The sequence below is a fragment of the Macaca thibetana genome, chromosome 8 (assembly GCF_024542745.1).
Source record: "Macaca thibetana thibetana isolate TM-01 chromosome 8, ASM2454274v1, whole genome shotgun sequence".
Classification (NCBI taxonomy): Eukaryota; Metazoa; Chordata; class Mammalia; order Primates; family Cercopithecidae; genus Macaca; species Macaca thibetana.
In genome coordinates, this window is record NC_065585.1 from 12261949 (window position 1) to 12282627 (window position 20679).

At 45.4% G+C, this 20679-nt stretch overlaps 1 protein-coding gene across 1 annotated transcript in view; it reads right to left on the reverse strand.

Moving 5' to 3' along the window:
* TG (thyroglobulin) overlaps nt 1-20371 on the reverse strand; it is a 273073-nt gene extending 252702 nt beyond the window's left edge. The window contains exons 1-9 of the mRNA XM_050800313.1: nt 20305-20371; nt 19151-19259; nt 17576-17673; nt 15834-16037; nt 14477-14636; nt 5877-5983; nt 5238-5381; nt 4848-5033; nt 310-1410 (exon numbers count right to left, since the gene is read on the reverse strand). Coding sequence (XP_050656270.1) covers nt 310-1410; nt 4848-5033; nt 5238-5381; nt 5877-5983; nt 14477-14636; nt 15834-16037; nt 17576-17673; nt 19151-19259; nt 20305-20371 — 2176 coding nt within the window. The remainder of the gene's footprint in view (nt 1-309; nt 1411-4847; nt 5034-5237; nt 5382-5876; nt 5984-14476; nt 14637-15833; nt 16038-17575; nt 17674-19150; nt 19260-20304) is intronic.
* Nucleotides 20372-20679: the final 308 nt, after the last annotated feature.

Genomic DNA, 20679 nt, shown 5'->3' on the forward strand with positions numbered 1-20679 from the left:
GCTTAAATTTGTAAGTAATAGCTAGATAGGCATTGCCCCATGACTACATCAGCACCATTGAAATCAGTTAGTGATCAGCACTGCAGAAATGTGGCAGTTCTTTAAGGCCAAAGAAATCTCCTTATTTACTCCTAGGTCTGATTAATATTATCTAGGCGTTCCGGGATCATTTTTAATATAAGCAGTCAATTTCATCTTTAACTGAAGTGTAAGCATTGGCTAGGAGTGGATTTCTATTGCTGTACTGCATTAGGTCAGGGCCTAAAGAGAGACTCAGGGAACCTGCAGATTGAATACCCACAGACTTACATTTCTTGGGCTTCCCCATTGCACTTCGAGTTCCAGGAATGGCCTGACCCTCAGCATCAACACAGTAACACTCTGAGTTGAAGCACTGGACAGGCAGGAAATATCCCTCACTAGTACAAGCAGGGACAAACAAGCTGGAGCCAGCAGGCTGGCTGCCCATGAGGCTTTGCATGCGAGCCCTTTGCTTTTCACAGTCTGTGGGGCACCTCGGCTGTCCACCTCTCACTCTTGAGCTGGGAAGCTCTTTGCCCCAGGAATCCACACACCAGCACTCTCCGGCAAAGCACTGGACATCTTCATAGCTTCCTTCTGTCGTGCATGATGGGACAAACAGCCTTTCAGGTGTCTGCTCACAGGTCTGGGACCTGAGCACCGTTTCCATCACATCACCTAAATCTCTTGCCACATCTTCTGGCACAGAGATAGCATGTTGCAAGAAGAGAAGGAATTCTGGAAGCTCCAGGAGAGAAGCAAGGAATTTGAGGGCATTTTGGTTCTCCTGTAGGTTAATTTCAAAGCCAAAGCTGCCCACAATTGGCTTATTCATAGCAACATCCTTCTTAGTGGCTTCAGGGGTTCCTGTAGAAGAATTTGAATCTAATCCCACCGAGACTGGCTTGGCCAAATCTTCTAGTCTCCCTCCATTCGAGAAGCTTGCAAGACCAAGTTGCTGGAAAAATTGACTGAAGTTAAATGTGCCTCTTGTGCCAAGGGCTCCAGACAAGTTAAACTGGCCAAGATTCACCAAAAATTTCCCTCCAAAAAGGTTTTGCTGGAGTCTCTTTGGGTTGGTGGTAAACTGAAGGGCAAGACGAGCCAGCCCTCGGGAGGGAAAAATCGCTCGGATGGCTTCTTTGAGAAGACTCTCTGAGACAGAAAACTGTTGGCTCTGTCCTTCCACCATTGGGCGGAGGAGCCCAGAGTCCACAAAGAGCTCTTTGATTGTGGGTGGGCAGGATGTGGCAAATCTGGCTACTCTCGGAGAGGCCCATCTTTTCTCCGGGGAAGAGAACAGGTCGTGCTGGCTGAAGTAGCCTGAGGTCCCAAAGTAGAGTCTGGACAAGGCCTGCTGCCTTTTGGAGGCACAAGATCTGCCTTCAGCTGCATGAGACAAAGTGAAATGGGAGAAAAGGTTTTAATGTCACGAGCAATCCTGAGACAGCTCCTCAGATCTTTCAGGTGGTAAGATGCCAGAACATTCAATCAAGGACACCTACGTTTGAAACCACTTTCTTCTCTGTGTCATTTTATTTTTTCCTTTCCCCTGAGCTACCTCTGTGGGGTCATTTTGGAGGAGTGACTATTCCAGGTGGCATGACCACTCCCCTAGCTCTCACTACAGGTTGATCCCTTCTAAGGCAAGTCTCGTAAATACTGGCTCACTTTCTGAAAATCTGACCTCACTTGCCAACTGTACTCGGGTGAATAGTGTCCCCTCCCTGCACAGACATGATGTTCATGTCTACAGGGAACCTCAGAATGTGATTTAGAAATAGGGTCTTTGCAGATGTCACCAAGTTAAGATGATGTCATACTGGATTAGGGTGGGCTCTAAAACCAATGACTGGTGTCCTTATAAGAAGGTCATGTGAAGACACAAAGATGCACACAGGGAAGAAAGCTGTGTGAAGACAGAGGCACAGATTGGAGGGAGGCAGTCACAAGCCAAAGACACCAGGGATTGCCAGCAACCACCAGAAACCAGGAAGGGGCAAGGAAGAATTCTGCCATAGAACCTTCAGGGAGAGCATGGCCCTACCCACACCTTGATTTCAGACTTCTGGCCTCCAGAACTAGGAGGGAATAAATTTCTGTTGTTTTAAGCCACCTGGTTTGTAGTGATTTGTTATGGCAGCCCTAGGAAACTAGTACACCAACACATTTCTATGTGTATTTAATGAAATGATGTCTTCCAGCCTGCATTCTCTCGTTGGAATTCTCAATGGACTTTAATGCCTCACTATGGGCTTTTAGTGTGGCTAACTCCTCCTTGGGGGTAGTCTTGTCTAGGCTAGCTATGGTCTCCTTGAGGGCAAGAATCATATCTGAAATGCTGTTAGTGGTTCCTATAAGAAGAAATATTTTCCTATATTGTAATATATATTATAGGAAAGATAAGACTTCCTATAATAGAAAACAATAATGCCCACCCAGTGTACACACTTAGAACATTCTTCTGGGCTTCTTGACCTTTCCTCGAAATTATTAATTTAACAGTGATCAACTCAGCCAACTCTTTGCATGGTCAAGTCATTCTATCTGAACATCCTAGGCTGACTCCAGCCACAATAAGAGAAAAAACATGTAAAATTTGAACACCAAGGGGCTGTCTCAGTTACATAGGTGGATGTAAGTAAGCTCCATTTTTCTCCATAAAATCATAACTCTTACCTTTTAACCACCCCGCCCTCAACTTTTAAAATATGTTTTTCCTCTTGATTCGCACAAAAGCCAAAACGAAAGTCAGCCAATTTCCTTCTGTAACCAGGCAACAGAGAAAGAACTGGAAAATGTGGTGGGAGGGGAGAGACTGGCAGCATCAGAGCACGTAACATCCCTCAGCAAGGCCATGTCCTCTTTTAATGGATATTACAGGAAGGTATGGCAGAAATAAAGTTTAGTGCTTTGCTTAGTCTTCTGCCAAATTAAGAGCTTACCCTTTCCATCCATTTGTTATGTAGTGTTACCAAAGCAAGGAAATTCAATTACTGTTTCCATGTGGCATTTGTTTCCACAGAAATAGGACCTGATATACCAGAGAGAAAAAGTGAAAATATATGATCCATCTATGCACTTGATAGAGCCATTTATGGTCTTCAATTTAGAAAACCATAGTTCTTCATTTCCACCTGGGAGTTGGACGGCACAACATTCTCTAGGTTTTAGTAGAAATGAAATGTGATTGCAAATGCCTTCAAGAAAGTGTCTCCAAATTTTCTTTTTTGACATTCTCACATTTAGCAGATAGAATATAACCACACATCATGAAGAATATTCAAAAGGTTAAGTTGGACAAATGGAATGATTTAACAGGAATTATTGAATGAATGTTAATATACATATATAGAAGCTATAAAAAAACCCTTCATTGGTGTATCACTATTCCTAATCTTTTAAAATCTACCCAGCTTCCCCAAGTTGGAAGCTTAGGAATGCTCCTGATTCTGCCCTTCCTCATCATAACATCCTTCAAAATTTCACCAGGAAGAGAAAATGGGGTCTGCCTGGAATGCCTACTAAGAGTTCTCACCGTCTCCCACTGTTTCTGCTTTAATGATAGCTCCATACTGGGTTGAATAGTGTACCTCAAAATTCATGCTCTTACCAGAACCACAGAATGTGACCTTATTTGGCAGAAGGGTCATTGTCGATGGGATTAGTTAAGATGATGCCTGACGGGATCAGGTGGAGCCTTAACCCAACATGACTGGTCTCCTTGTAAGAAGAGGAGAAGACTCACAGACAGACACAGAGGGAAGATAGCCACGTGGCAATGGAAGCCAAGACTACAGTCATGCTGCCCTAAACCAAAGAATGCACAGATTGCTGGTACCACTACAAGCTAGGAAGAGGAAAGAAAGGATCCTCCCCTAGAGTTTTCAGAGGGAGCACAGCCCCGCTGACACCCTGATTTTGGACTTCCAACCTCCAGAATAGACACAATACATTTCAGTTGCTCTCAGATGCCCACTTTGTGGTGATTTATTACCATAGCCCTAGAAAATCAATACAGACCCCATCATCTCTGGAACATGGCAATGACCTTCTAATTGGCCTGGTTGCCTCCGGACTGCTGCTTCTTTGAGTCTCTCCTCCAGAATTTCTTTGCCTTACATGCAAAACCCACGATGATACTGTCCAACTTAAAACGTTTCACTGTCTTCACCTGACCTCCAGGATGAAGCCCCCAGGCCTTTGTTAGGATAACAAAGACCTCATTGTCTTACCCCTGCCTTTCTTCAGAGTCTGGAGCACCACCCTATTCATACTCCAGCAATTTTTTTCTCTATCCTTCTTGCAAATTAGATGATCATTAGCATATCAATGCCTATTATTCTGTCCTTCTAATTTTGCTTCTCCTGCTCTCCACATAGAGAACACCTTTCCTTACTCCCCTCCTTCAAGAAACATCTCCTTAGAAGATTCTAATCAAGTGTGGCCTCTTCCATGCATCTTTCCTAAATGCCTCCTTCCCATACCTTCTGCAAGATCGAATGCCCGTCTCACCATGCTCCTTCAGTTACGTGCATGCTCCTGTCTCATGGCACATGGGAACTCAATTCTCTTTTATTTTTCTTCACCTATGAGCCCACTAATATTCCCTGAGCTCCCTGAAAAAGCAACGAGGTCTGACACAAGATGAGAAACATGTTGGAAGTTAATGATGATAAACTGGTTTTCAGACAGGTTGAGCTTGAAAGGCGAGTGGGGCACACCAGAAGGCAGTTGAATTAACGGGCTCCAGAGAAGTTGGTCTGGAGGACCGCTTAAGTAATAGGACGCGAGGCCAAAAGAGGAAACCCCCAGAGGAAACCCACCACAAGATGGCGGCTCCCCTTGCTGCCGGGTTCCATGGATTTCCTTCCCCTGGACATCCACGCACCAGCAGGGCCCTTCCGTCTGGCACTGTACCGCCTGATAGTCTCCGTTTCGGCGGCAGCTTGGAACATAGGGGTGACCAAAGCTGGTTGCTGTAAACCGCTCCACTTCACATTTTGTGGGGCCTAGAGGAAATCCACACAGTAAAGGAGAAGACAGTGTCAACAATGCTTGGTGTCTTCACAGCATGCACTGCTGCTTACTCTTAATGATTCTTTTCATCTCTGCCCTCACTTTGCTGGAGCAGCCACGCAGACCATAGCGACTTTGAAACCCAAGAGGCATCCCCTTAATGGAAACACACACACTGTTGGCAGCTTATTACTTACATCGGAATCTGCCAGAGATGACTGATTGAACTGCGAGGAACCGTCTCTGCAGTATCCGGTACAGGGTGGTTTCGGTGAAGGTGGAAGGAAGGTCCAGACCAGCAAAAATGGTGTCATAAATTTCATCCAGTAACAACTCCAAACCTGAGCAAAGACAGCAAGACTTTCAGAGATGGTCTCATTCAGAAAGGAAGCCCTGACCTTGTTGTGCAAACAGATATTGAGAGAGAGCCTTCACCAGCATCATTAGGCCATAAGTCTGAACAACACTTTAACAGTTTCCAAAGTCAGGGCTGCTGTGGATGGTTGTGCAAGTTGTTCATAGAACAAAGGAGCAGTGCTTATAGAATAAGAGATTAAATCCATCCTGTGCTCCACTCGCCAGTTTTGGGGCTGCATCTGCCCAGAGCGAGGCACTTCTTTCCAGTGTGCACAAAGGCACTATGTAGGCCAGCAGCAGCTGCATTCACCATACTGCAAGATGACAGTTTGCTGAGGTTGTGTCCTCCTCAATGCCACAGCAGCCTGGCAGGGGGAAGGCAGTCACTCTAGCTGTGCTTTACAAGCAATGCTAGGCAGGCTCTCGGACCTAAGGAATCACACTCCCTCCCTTCAGATCACCTGAGGGGTGTCACTCACCTGTCTCAGCCAGTTCCCGCCCTTGGCTGTCAGCACAGTGGCAGTACCCGGACACCTCAGGGAATCTCCTCTGGAAAGAACTGAAGGTCACAAATGCATCTGGAAACCTTGGAGAGAATGAGATTTATGGTCACCATTCATAAAGGCAAGTCATCACAATCTCTTCCTGTAGAAATGAATGTGGCCAAGTCCATGCCTAGTGAAAAGGAATGTCTACTTTCTTACGGCATGACAGTTGCTTCATGTTTCCTGCAGCAAATGCATTTCCTTTACAAATTAGTTTAACCTGGCTGGAACCAGGCTGGACCTTGTAAAATAAAGCTGTGCATAGCTGTCGTCTACTAATTAGCCATTTTCCTCGCTTATGGCATTTGACCAATTTATGCCCATGCATTTGTCTCATAGGGCCAGGCAGAAAGCAGTCAAGGCAGATCGCATTAACTGGCTCCTTTCCTGGAATACAGCTCTCGAGACTAAAGGCCAAGTCTGCTTTACAAACATATGGTACATTGGAGATGATCTCATTTTGGGAGATCAAATGACTTCAGGCCCCTTTACAACTTTTCAAAAGCTTGAAAAGAAGCCAGCTGCCACCACAGGAAATTCTTAAGAAGGAAATGTATCCAGTCCCACAGTTGAAAAAAGCACAAATCAATACAGCATCACTAACAAGGGCTATCCATCTCTTTCCATAAAGTGAGGAAATGGCAATTGTTATAACGAGCTCATCAGCTGGATTCCCTGTCTTAGAAGTAATAGAAAGGTAAGGTATACAAAGCCGTATTGAGAAGTTCTAACCCTGTGCAATGATTTAGCAACCAAAGAGGAACTGTTCATCTTTTATAACATTTAGAGATTTGCTTTCAGGCCCTATATAACTACATAACTTATATATGCGGTCCAAGCATAATGTGTTTCCACCTGTGTCTGAAATATATCTCCCAACAATAAGTTAACAGAAGCAGCAGCTCTGTACATTGATAGGCCAATTGCTGTGCAATCTATTCTAGCAAAATATTGCAAAGAATCTTAATGTCCAATAGTAGAAAATTAAGAAGTAAATTATAGTAAATGCCCTAAATGTAATAAAATGCTATGATTGAGGACAATGCTTATAAACTCTAGCCAAAAGGAAGTGTGTATAACATTATGTAAAAAGGTTAGATTATAAAATGCCATATACAGGTATTGCAATTACAACTGTACAACTGAACCAGTATTGGAAGGCAATGTATGGTGTAGTAATTGCTCAGAGCCTGACTTTGAATTTCCATTCAAGTTAATAACTATTAATTAATTTGAATGGAAATGGATATGCAAAACAAAAGCTATAAATGCACCATAGGATTATGGATGAGTTTTTTCCATGCTATTAATCTATTATTCTGTGTATGTGTGTTAAACAGAACGTTACAGTAAGTGTGTTGCATAACAAAAATTAAAAACTCACTTTGCTTAGTTGCCACTGATAGGGAGGTAGGGGGTATATAATAAAAGTTCATTCTTTAGAGCCTAGGATAATTCAATTTTAAACGTACTAATAACAGTATAATAACAGCTTCCATTTATTGAGCACAACTTTGTAAAAGACTACCTACAAAATGTTTTAATACACATTGATTCATTTAATCCACCTAACATTCCTAAAAGGAAGGTGGTACATTTTAATCCCCCTTTTAAAGATTAAGAAGATGAGGTGTATGGGCCACTGTCTTGAACTAGCCGTGGAAACTGAGGTTTAAATCCTGCTCTTACCCACTACATGCTGCCTATCTCTGCCAGTGGTATTATTCAGTGTGTTTTTGGCTGCACCTGGCTTTTGTCCTACACCCTACCCTGCAAGGCATGTGACTCGGTCTGACACTGCTCCATATGCCCAGCACCTCGCTCTTCCTGGCATCTCATAGATGTTGATGACACAAGTGCTGGCCCGAGGTGGATTCTGAAACACATTCCAGTGTGAGGCCCAAGTTTAAATCACTCTAGCTCCATGCTCAGCTAATTCAACCCAGAGACCCACCTCAACGTCCTGGTTCATGGCAGACATGACCTCCAGGGTCTTTGAGCCATCTTCATCCTACGACTTTATGGTCAGAGCCCCTCTCTGGGGGTTTCTGGTCTTATAAACTGCCCAGTACCTGGACCTACCAGTGTTTTTTTCATGGACCTCACTCTTGATATTCCTGTTCTCGCATATTGGAGATCACCCTGTCTTCGGCTCTGGAGAGGGTCCTCCCACCCTCCCTGTAAGACCACCCTAAGGCCCGCTACTGCCATCTGCGCTCTCTAGGACTGTTCTTTGCTGACCTCTAGGACAGACACCCTGTGCTGCCATCTTTAATCCCTTCTTGCTAATTCTGTATGTAGTGAGAAGAGCTAATATGATTGTTGCTATTAATTACTATTCATAAAATAATCACAGGTTATATGTATGAACAATCAGAACAAACACTCTCCATATTTGTCTCATTTAATTCTCACAACCCTTTAAAAATCTCCATTTCCCAAATGAGAAAACTGGGATTCTGTGTGGTGATGTGACTGGGTCAAGATCATCCAGCCAACACCAGGGACCAAGAATCCCAAGTCCATTTCCAATGGCCTTCCAACGACAGCAGGTGGCCAAAGACTACCTCTCCAATAGAGCATAGTCCTTTGGGGGCCCTGTCCTGCAATCACCAGTGATTTCAAGTTCTGAATCTTCCCAATTTCCTGTGTGCCCACAATTTCATTTGATACAATTTGATTCTGTGTCTAATTTCTGAAATGATATCATCATCTATGCATTTTGGACTCCTTCTCCAAAATAATAATTAGCACCATGAAGATTGTTTAACTATTATTCTGCTACTGTCATTAGTGATTTACTGTCATCAGGGAACAGGGACTCTGTCATACTTTTAGCCTCCTCCTTATTAGATCTCCTGCCCCACATCAACCAAAAGAAATCAAACTACTGAGACCAAACCCAAAGCCCAGATGAAAGCTGGACAGTCTGGCTCCATCGCTAGCCTTGGGCCAGCTGGACCAAAGAATGCCCCCAAAGAAGGTGAGTTTGAGTGGGATTCTAAAGTCATGAATGGTGATTTGACCAGGAGACAACAGAGGAGGGAAGAACATATCTAGAAGGGTCGTTTACATGCCTCCAACTTCAAGGTGGGAGACAGAACCACAGGTGTGGGCAGCAAGGAAAATAGAGATATTGGTAGTCAGCGAGGGAGGTACAAGTCTGGTAGAGAACGCCAGGACCCAAGATTCGCAGTCTCTGAAATACAGCACCTGAAGATGCTTTTTTTTTTTTTGAGACAGAGTCTGGCTCTGTCGCCAGGCTGGAGTACAGTGGCGTGATCTCAGCTCACTGCAACCTCTGCCTCCCGGGTTCAAGCGATTCTCCTGCCTCAGCCTCCCAAGTAGCTGGGACTACAGGCACCCGCCACCACACCCAGCTAATTTTTTATATTTTTGGTAGAGACAGGGTTTCACCATGTTAGCCAGGATAGCGTTGACCTCCTGACCTCGTGATCTGCCCACGCTGGCCTCCCAAAGTGCTGGGATTACATGCGTGAGCCAGCACGCTGGCCCTGAAGATGCTTTTTATAGGCACTGGCCTTTGGAAACCACTGGTCCTTCAGCAGCAGGACATTGTCAAGTCCGATGGTCCCCTGTGGCATACGGTGTTCTCCCCTTCATGAGGACCTGAGGATCTGAGGAACCAAGTTCCTTCCATCATCAATAGAAGAAAACATTGTGATCCCTGAGAAACTCTTATTTTTATCCGGTAGAAACCAAGTAACTTAGGCTATTTTTTCTTTTCTTTGGTTACAGGGAGCTCAGAGTCAAATATGCAGCCCCTCACGTTTGTTATGACTTTGTAGAATGAGTGATGTGGGCCAATCTTTGCCTTGCCTTATTCTGATTTTCTACTTTTATTTTGTCTTCCTCATGATTCCCTCTAATTTCCATTTTTATCCTGTTTTGGGCATATCAGAAGAAAGGAGGAAGATAAAATCTACACAATATTTAAAAATTCAAAAGTAACATATATTTTGGACTACCACTCCAACAAAGCAGTCTTTCAGGAGCCCTGCCCTGCAGTCACCAACGAGTTCAAGCTCAGGATCTTCCGAATTTTCTCTGTGCCCACAATCTAGTGGAAAAGGACGTTTGCCTTTTGTTGAATAAAAAGCAAAATCTCAGGTAGCCATAGAAGAATCCTCAAGAAAGCAAATGCTAGCGGAGAGGCAAGGGGTGGCATTTCTGAGTTTATGCTCAGATTATGGCCAGCCTAGATGGAGAAATTACAACCAAGGCTCAGAGGAATGCGAAATTCTGGTCTCCACTGGGCATCTGGTCTTGTTCATTTTCAGAGTACGATTCCTGCCTCCGGGCTCAGTCAGATTCTCTAACGTCTCCCACAGGCAGTTATTTAGAAATCTAAACACTGACTCACAAATGAGCCATGCATTTCATTCTCTCCTGCACTAGGGAGGGTGCTCCTTAAAAGAAGAGGCCATACCGGGTGCGGTGGTTCACACCTGTAATCCCAGCACTTTGGGAGGCGAGATGGGTGGATCACTTGAGGTCAGGAGTTCAAGACCAGCCTGACCAACATAGTGAACCCCATCTCTACTAAAAACCACTACAATCCAGCCTGGGTGACAAAGTGAGACTCTGTCTCAAAAAGATAAATAAATAAATAAAATAAAATAAGCGGGGGCCATAGCCTAGCAGAGCACCTGATGCATAGCCAACCACCGCAGGTGTCTGTAGTGAGGGTGATCTGGTGGTTCCACAGTGAGGATTTCTCCATACAGTACCTTCCACGTTCTGGTTACAATGCCCCTTTACCATATATTAAGACACATCTGGTCCTTCTTCCCACTGGGCAATCTGGGTAGTATGGGTGGCTAAGGCATTTGAAGTTAGACTGGTTGCTAAGAAGTTTGAGTGTGTTTAGTCATTAAGGACAAGGGTTAATAAAGAAGTCAATTAACTCAGATCATTAAGGCTTTGATAATGGCATTAGCCGTGCTCGAAGGCTCTTAAGACCTTTACTTATAATCTGCTTGGTCAGAATGTGTGTCCACAGTTAATGGTTGGGCTAGCGCAATATGAAAGATGGGGCATGAGTCAGAAGGACCAGTGAAGCTTGCTCCCCATTACAACATGGTTTTTAAAAATTTTCCAGCCAAACAGATATTGTAAGCAGTGGCCTTCTTGAAGGGCAAAAGGACCTACTTCAGATGGGCAAACACCATTGCCAAATTCAAGTGCAAACCATCACCCGGCACAAAAATAACTCACAGCAACAGGTCAGTGAATGAGCTGCCCACAGGATTCCAGCCTTCTGGTAGCCCCAGGGAAGTAATTGCCTTCTGTCACTTCTCCATTTGAATTTTCCCCAAAAATCCCCATAGATTCAATATTCCAAAACAAAGCTTGTGGCTTTTCCTTTTCAAATTTATCCTCAAGAATCCATCCAGAAACCAGACTTAGGAGTCATTCTTTACTCCCCCCGACCCTCACCTCCATATCAATTCCTTCATCAAATTCTGTGGGTTCCATCTGGTAAATATTCCTCCAGTCTCACCCCATCTCTCGGCTGTCCTCTCCGACGCTTGCTCCATGTCAACATTGTTTCTTGCCTGGACTAGTGCAGTAGCCTCCAAACTCGGAGGGTTGCCTCCTTGCACACACTCTGCTCTCCCCTCACCATTCCATTCTTTCAGAAATCCAAGTCTGATGGTGATTATGATACACCCTTCCCCAACCCCAGGCTTCAAATGCTTGCTGCAATATTGAAACATACTTACATTGAAAAAAAAAAAAATTACTCTTTGCTGTCTGAAATTCAAACATAACTTGCCGTCTCGTATTTTACCTGGAAACCTGAGTTGCTAAGCTTAGGCCCTCTATATGGCCTCCAAGGCTCCTTCCACTGTGCCCAGAGGAGTCACTGGGCCAGCGACTGCCCAGGTCTACTTAAGTGTCGGAAAATCCCTGATTACAGCTGGGCTTCCAGTAACCAACCACTCAACCCTTCCCATGACCTTTCAATACCAGAATTTGCTCAGAGACATGCTTGCTTACAAAATGAAAAGGATCCCATTTCAGGAGTAAATTTTTGTGTTTCTTTTAAACAAAGGATGCTTAGTTCTGAACTTTTGCATTTAACTCGACTGCCCTCTTGTGGAAATAGCTGTGAATTGTACCTCAACCTCAATGTGGCACCCACCCTGGGATCATTCACCAGTTCCTTAAGCACAGATTCCAGATCTGCTGCATGCAAGGCTGTATGCCATGCACTGGGGGAACAGAGATGAGTTACATTATGTGGGATACTAAAAGGAGCCAGACAGTTCTAGCACCTAAGCTTATTAGCGTGAGTTACTTTACCTCTGTGTTTCAGTAATCATTTTTATAGTAGGGACAATAATTATCTAATTATTTCTGTAAGTATTAAGGTAGGTTAAAGGATATAAAATTCCTTCTATATAGTAAGCAGTCAGGTGATCTTGAACTGAGAATACGTTGGTTTGCAGCAATGAGCATTCAGTAAAACTGGCTGAGATTTATACGTGCTCGCAGGCAGGCCAGGTCTGGAGGGAAAAAATCTAACCTCCGTTTGCTGAAGCTGGCTGATGCATGAGAATTCCCTACGGAAGTATAGTAATTTACAACTTTGTAAATTCGCACCCATGGTTTCATAGGTGAGGCCTCATCGAATCTTCACTATGATGTAATGAGCAGGGCATTGTCCTCCATTTGATGGATGGGAACACTGAGGCTCTGAGAGAGTAAGCGGCCAGGTCACTGTGCTAAGCAGTGGCAAAGGCAGAAGACAGGACCAGGCAGAAGGCAGGACCAGGCAGGTCATATAAATGGATGAAGTAGGCAGGTGTGTGGCAACAGAGCACGGAGGGACCTGGAGCACAGAAGGGCGTGTCCTTGGTGTAAAAAGAGCAGCAGAGCCAGTGTCTTGATGCCACCAGTGAGTGCGTGTGTGCAGCTTCCCACCCTTGTTCTTTAAAATCAGGAATTCAGAATTGTGTGTTTTAGGTTGAACATATGAAACTGCTCATGTTCAACTACTTTTTAACCTACAAAAATGGAAATTTCATGCGGTATAACCTAATAAAAGTTTCCAGTTTTTAAGATATGATGCAGTTCCAACAACGTCTGCCTAAGGGACAGTTCGGCACACAGGCTGCTAGTCTGAGATTCCTCCTGGCACAGCCCATGAGAATTTCCTCCCTCACACAGGGAAAGAAACTGGTTGTTTTGGAAGCCAGCCACAGAGAGGCTCAAGTTCTCCAAGAGAATTCATATCAGTCTTTGCAGACTAGTATTCATTTTTCTTTTTAATCCAAATGGTTCAGTTACATCTGAAGTCTGCATGAACCCTTTACATAAACAAGTGGCCACTGTGGATGACCAGAAGCTACCCTGGCTATTTGGATCAAGATCTATAATTCCTCTCTCTGTTTATATCGTTATTTACATTTTTAAAGTTATTCATAAGTGCACATATACACACAGTTTTCAAAAATTCACAAATATAATGACATCCATGCTTTTGGGAATATTGCCTTTTTTCCTTTTCTGCAGATCCCCCTTCTGCCTCCTCTTTATTTACTTGTTTTATTTTATTTTATTTTTTTCTTTTGAGACAGAGTCTTATTCTGTCACCTAGGCTAGACTGCAGTGGCACAATCTCGACTCACTGCAACCTCTGCCTCCCAGGTTCAAGTGATTCTCCTGCCTCAGCCTCCCGAGTAGCTGGGACTACAGGTGCGCGCCACCACATCTGGCTAGTTTTTGCATTCGTTTTAGTAAAGACGGTGTACCACCATATTGGCCAGGCTGGTCTCGAACCCCTGACCTCATGATCCGACCACCTAGGCCTCCCAAAGTTCTGGGATTACAGATGTGAGCCACTGCGCCTGGCCTTCTGCCTACTCTTTCTTCTGCAGAGCAGCCCTGGCCCTAAAGCAGCCCGGGATGACCATGCTCCTTCCTCTTATACTCTGTGTCCACATAGTCTTGTGCAGAGACCTGCATAGTAATATAGTCATATAAGCATGTATAAAGAATCTTTTTGCTTATTTGTTCTTTAAAAATTAAAGCATATTATATTTTCTGTGCTTTGTATCTTGTATTGTATTATCACAATATACTGTGGCCTCCTCTCCAGGTCAAATGTTCTAGCAGCTCTAATGCAGTCTTTTTAATGGCTACATAAATAGTTATGGCAGATTCACATTTATTCAGCCAGCCACCTTTTGATGATCACTTTATTCCCAGTTTCCTGCTACAATGAAAAATGATGCAGTAGGCACCCTAGCCCATATGTCTTCACATTCTGATGTTTTACATTTCATTGGCCAGAGGCCACATCTATTTTTCATTAAATACCGATTGCCAGTTTGCCTTGTTAAAAAATGCCGTGGCACTTTACATGCCCAGCACGGCTCATGAGAATGAGGTGGCCCGAATTCCTTATCATGCTGCACGTATGACACATGGAGGCCCCCAGCTCAAGATGAGTGTGGGCTTGGCAGGTGATGGCCCAGTGACAGGCACACCCCGGCTCCCCTTACCTGTTGTAGCTGTGGACCAGATCAAAAATCATCATGTCTGTGGTGTTGACAAATTTGCACTGGACAGGCATAAACTCTCCCTCTGCTGAACACTGGGGTGGTGACTTGTCTCCCACCCCGTGGAGAAGACGACGATTTCTTATTTCACAGCTCCTTGGACCTAAACATTTTCATGAAAAAAAAAAAAATTCTTATGTATGAGTAGACACGTTTCTGCAGTTGAGCAGCATATACAGTCATGTGTCCCTTAGCAGTGGGGACGAGCTCTGAGAAATGCATCGTTCGGCAGTTTCATCGCTGTGTAAACTTCATAGAGTGTACTTCTGCAGACCTGGATGGCTTGCCTACGGCACACCTGGGCTGTACGGTCTAGCCTAGTGCTCCTAGGCTACAAACCTGTACAGCATGTTATTGTAATGAATACTGTAGGCAATTGTAAGACAATGGTATTTGTGTATCTAGACATCCCTAAGCATAGAAACGGTACGGTACAAATACAGTATAAAAGGTAAAGAATAGTACACTTGTATGGGGTACTTAGCATGAACGGAGCCTGCAGGGCTGGCAGTTGCTCTGGGTGAGTCAGTGAGTGAGTGTGAAAGCTAAGGACATTCCTGTTCACTATTGTAGACTTTATCAACCCTGCGCGCTCAGGCTCCACTAAGTTCATAATTTTTCTCTCTCTTCAATAATAAGTTAACCTTAGCGTACTGCAACATTTTTACGTTATAAATTTTTTAATTTTTTAAAACTTTTGACACCTTTAAAACACTTAGCTTAAAACAGGAACACATGGTACAGCTGTACAAAAATATTTTCTTTCCTCATATCCTTCTTCTATAAACTTTTCCCCATTTTAAATTTTTGTTTTACTTTTAAACTTTTTTTGTTAAAAACGAACAGATACACACACACATTAGCCTAAGCCTGCTCGGGGTCAATATCATCATTACATCACTAGGCAATAGGAATTTTTCAGCTCTATTATAATCTTATGGGACCACCGTCATGTATGTGGTCCATTGGTGACCAAAACACCCATATGCAGCACATGGCTGTGCTTGCACTATACACGTGACAGTTAGAGACCCACGCAGTGACTTGGGTCTGCAACAGGAGACTCACAATGTTCAATGAAATCCTGCTCATGTTTCTAATGATCAGCCAGCAAATATGGCTTGTCTACCATATGGAAATATGAGAATAATAAAACCTTCCCTTTGAAGCTTTTATTTTCCCTACTGTGGACCTGGTTCTCTGCCCGTTTCGGCAGGAAACTCTAAACGCTTTGGATCGCAGTGAGGAAAGCTTCAGCCCCTTCCCAGCTCTAGGGGTGCAGGCGCTCAGTGAAACTCACATCGCTTTGGCCTCCCCGGCTGGCGGGTCCCGTACACCTCCATCCCCTCTGCATCCACACACCAGCACTGGACCTGCTGCACGTCACACTGGACAGGCATGTAGTCCCCTGAATCCTGACACTGAGGGAGGTAGGAGGTGTCTGTGCTGTTAATGTAGCCACTCAGCAAGATCTGCTGTTTCTGTAGCTGACAAAATGACAGACCTGTGGGTACAAGGAGCAGTGTTAGATAGAACTGCGGGGAAATTTCCAGGGACTGAGCCCAGGAAAACTCATGCTTCCTCCCCAGAGCGACACAGCTGAGAGGGTAATGACACACCCAAGGACACTCAGTGATGGGGTGGCAGCCACAGAACAGGCCTAGCTAGTATCCTGTGGACTGAGTTAGGGAAGGGCAGATCTCGCTGGTGCCACATCAATCAGTCGGGTATCCCAGAGCACAGTACTGTGGAGGGGAGATGGGATCGAGTGCAGGCCTCGTATTAACAGAGCTTTTCTGAGTCCAGTTTTCTCCCCAGGCTCGCTGTGTAATCCTGGGGAAGCTGCTTCACCACTCTAAGTGAAGGTTCGCGACATTAACTGCTATAGTTTCAGCATTTGTCCCCTCCAAATCTCATGTTGAAATCTGATCCCCAATGTGGTAGGTGTTTGAGTCCTGGAGGTGGATCCCTTATGAATAGATGAATGCCTTCCCTCGGAGTGAGTGAGTTCCAGCTCTATTAGTGTCCATAAGAGCTGAATGTTAAAAAGAGCCTGGCACCTCCACCCTCTGTCTCTCTAGCTTTCTCTCATCACGTGATCTCCGCACAGATGGTTCCTCTTCCCCTTCCACCATGAGTGGAAGCAGCCTGAGGTCCTCACCAGCAGCAGAAGCTAGTGGCATGCCTCTGCACAGCCTGCAGAGCTGTGAGCCAAACACACCTCTTTTCTTTATAAATTAGCCTTAGGCATTTCTTTATAGCAACACAAATGGACTGAGACATTAGCAACGATCGCCCCCTATTGAATACCTACTATGTGCCCAGTGTTTACACGTGTTCTAAATCCTCACAACATCATACAAGGCAGATGCTATATTTATGTTACAGATGAGGACCCATAGCTCTGTGAGGATGCCTGACTCAGCCAAGCTCACACAGCAGGAGAGTATGGGGTCAGCATGCTCCCATGACAGCCACACTAGATGCATAAAACCAGTGCCCCAAACAGAGCTTTTAATCCATCAAAGGATAGTTTTGGTTTTAGGTTCAATTTCCTCATTTTGAGGTGGTTGCCTTAAGTTAACTGTTGTTTTAGGGTTATGACATGCTTTAAATGGGGACTGTGTTTCTTTGATTACTCACTATAATAATTATCTTAACTGGATAGCTTTGACCCAAGTCTTAAATTTTAGAAACACCTCACACTACAGGTGAGAAGGCACTTGGTATTTTTCTGGTGACTTTCTGATTTCAGGAGACGTTGATATCTGTTCACCATTGTCTTCTCAGCACCAGGCACGGTGCCTGGCTCATGGGAGGAACTGGGTAGATATTTGTTGAACAAATGACTGGACTTTCACAGTGGCCCTGCAGGAAAGAGGGCCTTCCATGGCTTGCAAGGAATGATTCTTATTCACAGAGGAGAAGCCAGCAGCCCAGAGGGAGGACCTGCTCAGTCACCCACCCAAATCCAGTGCTCATTCCTGGAAGTGAGTTGTCCTAGCAGGGTCCCTCCAAGGGACGTCCCCCATTCCCACTTACAAGCCACAGGCCGGCCTGGCTGCCTGCTGCCCAGCACTTCGCTGCCATCGGCACCCACACACCAGCAGGAGCGGCCGTCATTCTGGCACTGGACAGGCCTGAGGAGGAGACACACACCAGGTGACTCTGGGATGGGCCCCCAAAGCCACACGCCAGCTCCCACCGAGGCTACTTTTCTTCTTCGTTTCAATTCTTCCAAGTTTTGGTTCGTATAAATTAGGGAGAGAGTGGAGTGGAGAAGGGTGGCTGACCTGGGAATGGAAAAGCCCCACTTTTCCTGCCTGGCTAACACCTGCTCTGGCTCCTTCCCCAGCCATTCATTCACTACCTGTCCAGCCTGCCAGCCCCGAAGCAAGTGATCCACCCTGGAGTGCAGGGCTTCAGCCACATCCACCAAATGTCCTCAGTCATTATGAGGCTGCAGAGGGTAAAGGCAGTGCCCACACTGTATGGATAGGGAGTGGGGACTTGGGGGTGGGATGTTAGTGGGGTCAGGGGCTGGCAGGGTATAGTGGGAAGCACATGGGTGGGGTCAGGCCAGGTCATAGAGTTGACTCCTCAGAAATCATGACTGAACTGAGACCTGCAGGATGGTCGGAGGTATAAGAAAGTAAAAGATATTCCAGGTAAAGGGAACAGCGTATGCAAAGCCTCCTGAAGAGAGGCCAGGTTTGAAACTGCAAGAGCCTGGAACAAGAGACGTGGGAATGGGAACATAAATAAGGCTGGGGGAAGTGAGACTTCCTCCTGAACTCCTTCCTTACTGTTCCAGAATTCCCAGAGATCTAAGCGTCTCTGTACACTGGTGGGAGGTTAGTACACGTTAAGAGTGTACATAAGATAGCGACAGGGAGGGATGTTTCACAGATGTTTCCCAGAACGCAGTCATAGAGATGGAGTTCCCCTGATTCAACATGACTGGAATAGCACAGGGAAATTTCAATTGCCTGCACAGTGCAAAGGATTCCTGTCTACTCCGCAGGGAAGAATTGTCTAGATTATTACCACACTCACCACAGAGAGGGTCTCAGGCCCTAAGTCTGCATTAGGGCAGCTGGAGAAACCCCTTTCAGAGAGGAGCTCAATGAGGAGACAGTGGCCCAGAAGCCCAGAGGCAGCCTAGAGAGCTGGCCCGGGCAGGGTCGGCGGCAGCTAAGGACTGGGAAGTCAAGGCAGCCTCTGCTTCCACCACCCCAGCTTCTCAAGAGGATACTTGGAGGAGGGAGAGGTCCCAAAGCACAGATCATTTGACACCCCCCTCAACTCTGCCCCACCCCCACACACATTGTTTATTCAAACCATCACAGAAAGAGTGATGTCAGGAAGAAAAGGGAGGGCAGTGGGAGGATGAAGCATGGATTGGGGTTCACGTGGTCAGATTGTCCAGTGTTGATCAGCTTGGGGAACTGAAAGGCGGGCACCTCCAAATGACAGTGACCAAGCCTCACAAGCACAAAGGAGTTGTAGGGTAGAGCTTGGGAAGAGAGGGGAAGGCATGAGATGCTGTTTATGGCATCTTGGACCTTGAGAGGTCCAAGCCTTACTGACATAAGCTGCTGCTGACATAAGCCTTACTGGAAGCTGCCGTCCTCTGCGCACTGGGGCACGTAGTCTGCTTGCTTCAGAAAGGCCCTTTCCCTCTGCAGCTCACAGGGACGAAGGGGCTGGGCATCCACCTGGTACTCTAGGAAAAGAAAAGTGATTCATCAGAGAAGAGTGTGGACTGGGCTGCCAGGAGAGATGGGCTCTCATAAGCACAGGTGCTTTTCCAGGATTATCATCATTACCTATGACAGCCTATCTTAAAATTTGGCAGCTTAGCACACTTTTTTCCAGTATGACATTAACTGATTCAATGTGCAACATTCCCCTAAGAGGTGACAGGCAATATATCCTTGTCACTCATGAGGCACCAACTCTCAGGCAGTGAAAGTCGTCTGCCCAAAGTCACGTAGCTGGCAAGTGAAGGATTCCAAAATCAACGCTGGGACTACACATTCCCCGCCCACCCCCACCCCGCCGCAATTCTCGTGAGGCTATTTGGAGTAAGTCAGAGAACCATAGGGAAGTTCTTGAATCTATCAAGCCATGCCCTGCAGATGTAGCACCTTCCAGATACACATTGAAATACAAATTAATTAATAACATACATGACGTATTCTCCATTGAGAACTCTTATAACACACAGGATCCTACCCAGAAATCACAACCACATCATGAGGCATGTGTTATTTGTTTACTTTTTAAATAAAAAAAAAAAACACAGAAGCTTGGCACTTTGCCCCAAGTCACACGGGTTAGTGGCTGAGCCAAGGACAGAACTTAGGGCTATTTCACTCCACAAGTAGATTTCTTTTTCTATGGCTTCTTAAATACCTCTTATGGATGACACAGACTTTGGAATAGCTAAGGGGATAAAAACCCAAGGTCAATGCCAAAAGTTTGCCAAAATGGCGGGGCGAGGGTGACCTAGAATTGAATTAGGAAGATCAACCACATTTCCCATCTCTGCTCCATCAATCACTAGCTCTGTGACCTCAAGTAATTCAGTTTGCCTCTCTCTAGACCTGCCTCTTTATCTGGAAAAAAAAAAAAAGAAAAAGCAAATTACTGACTTGTGGGCATTTGTGAAGATTAAATTCGATTGCATCTGTTCAAAGGCCCAAGGCAGAGCCTGGCTGACACTGGAGCTCCCTCCCCATGTCTGGCTCCATGGCCTCACAACTTACCAAAGATATTGGCCGACACCCAGCAGACGGAGGGCAGCAGGCTGAAGATCTCCAGGACCAGGGCCATTTTCCTGGCCCTTCCCAGGAGGAAGGAGGAGAAACCACTGCTTGCCCTAGGTCCCCTGGCTAGGGAGCTTTTATAGAGCTGCCGTTGGCACTTTCCTTCCCACCCACAGGTCCTCAGTGAGGCAGTGCCCCATCCTGTTTTCTCTGCTGGTCACAAGGAGCTCCCTCCACCTGTGTCTGCTCCTTCTGCGGGCACTCGTGTGGCCAGTGGAGCATGAGGATCTTGTCTAAACTGTGGGGGAACAGAACTGGGTGGGGTGACTTCAAAATCCTTCTTTATGGGTAAAGACTAAAGCTCTGTATCGTTGG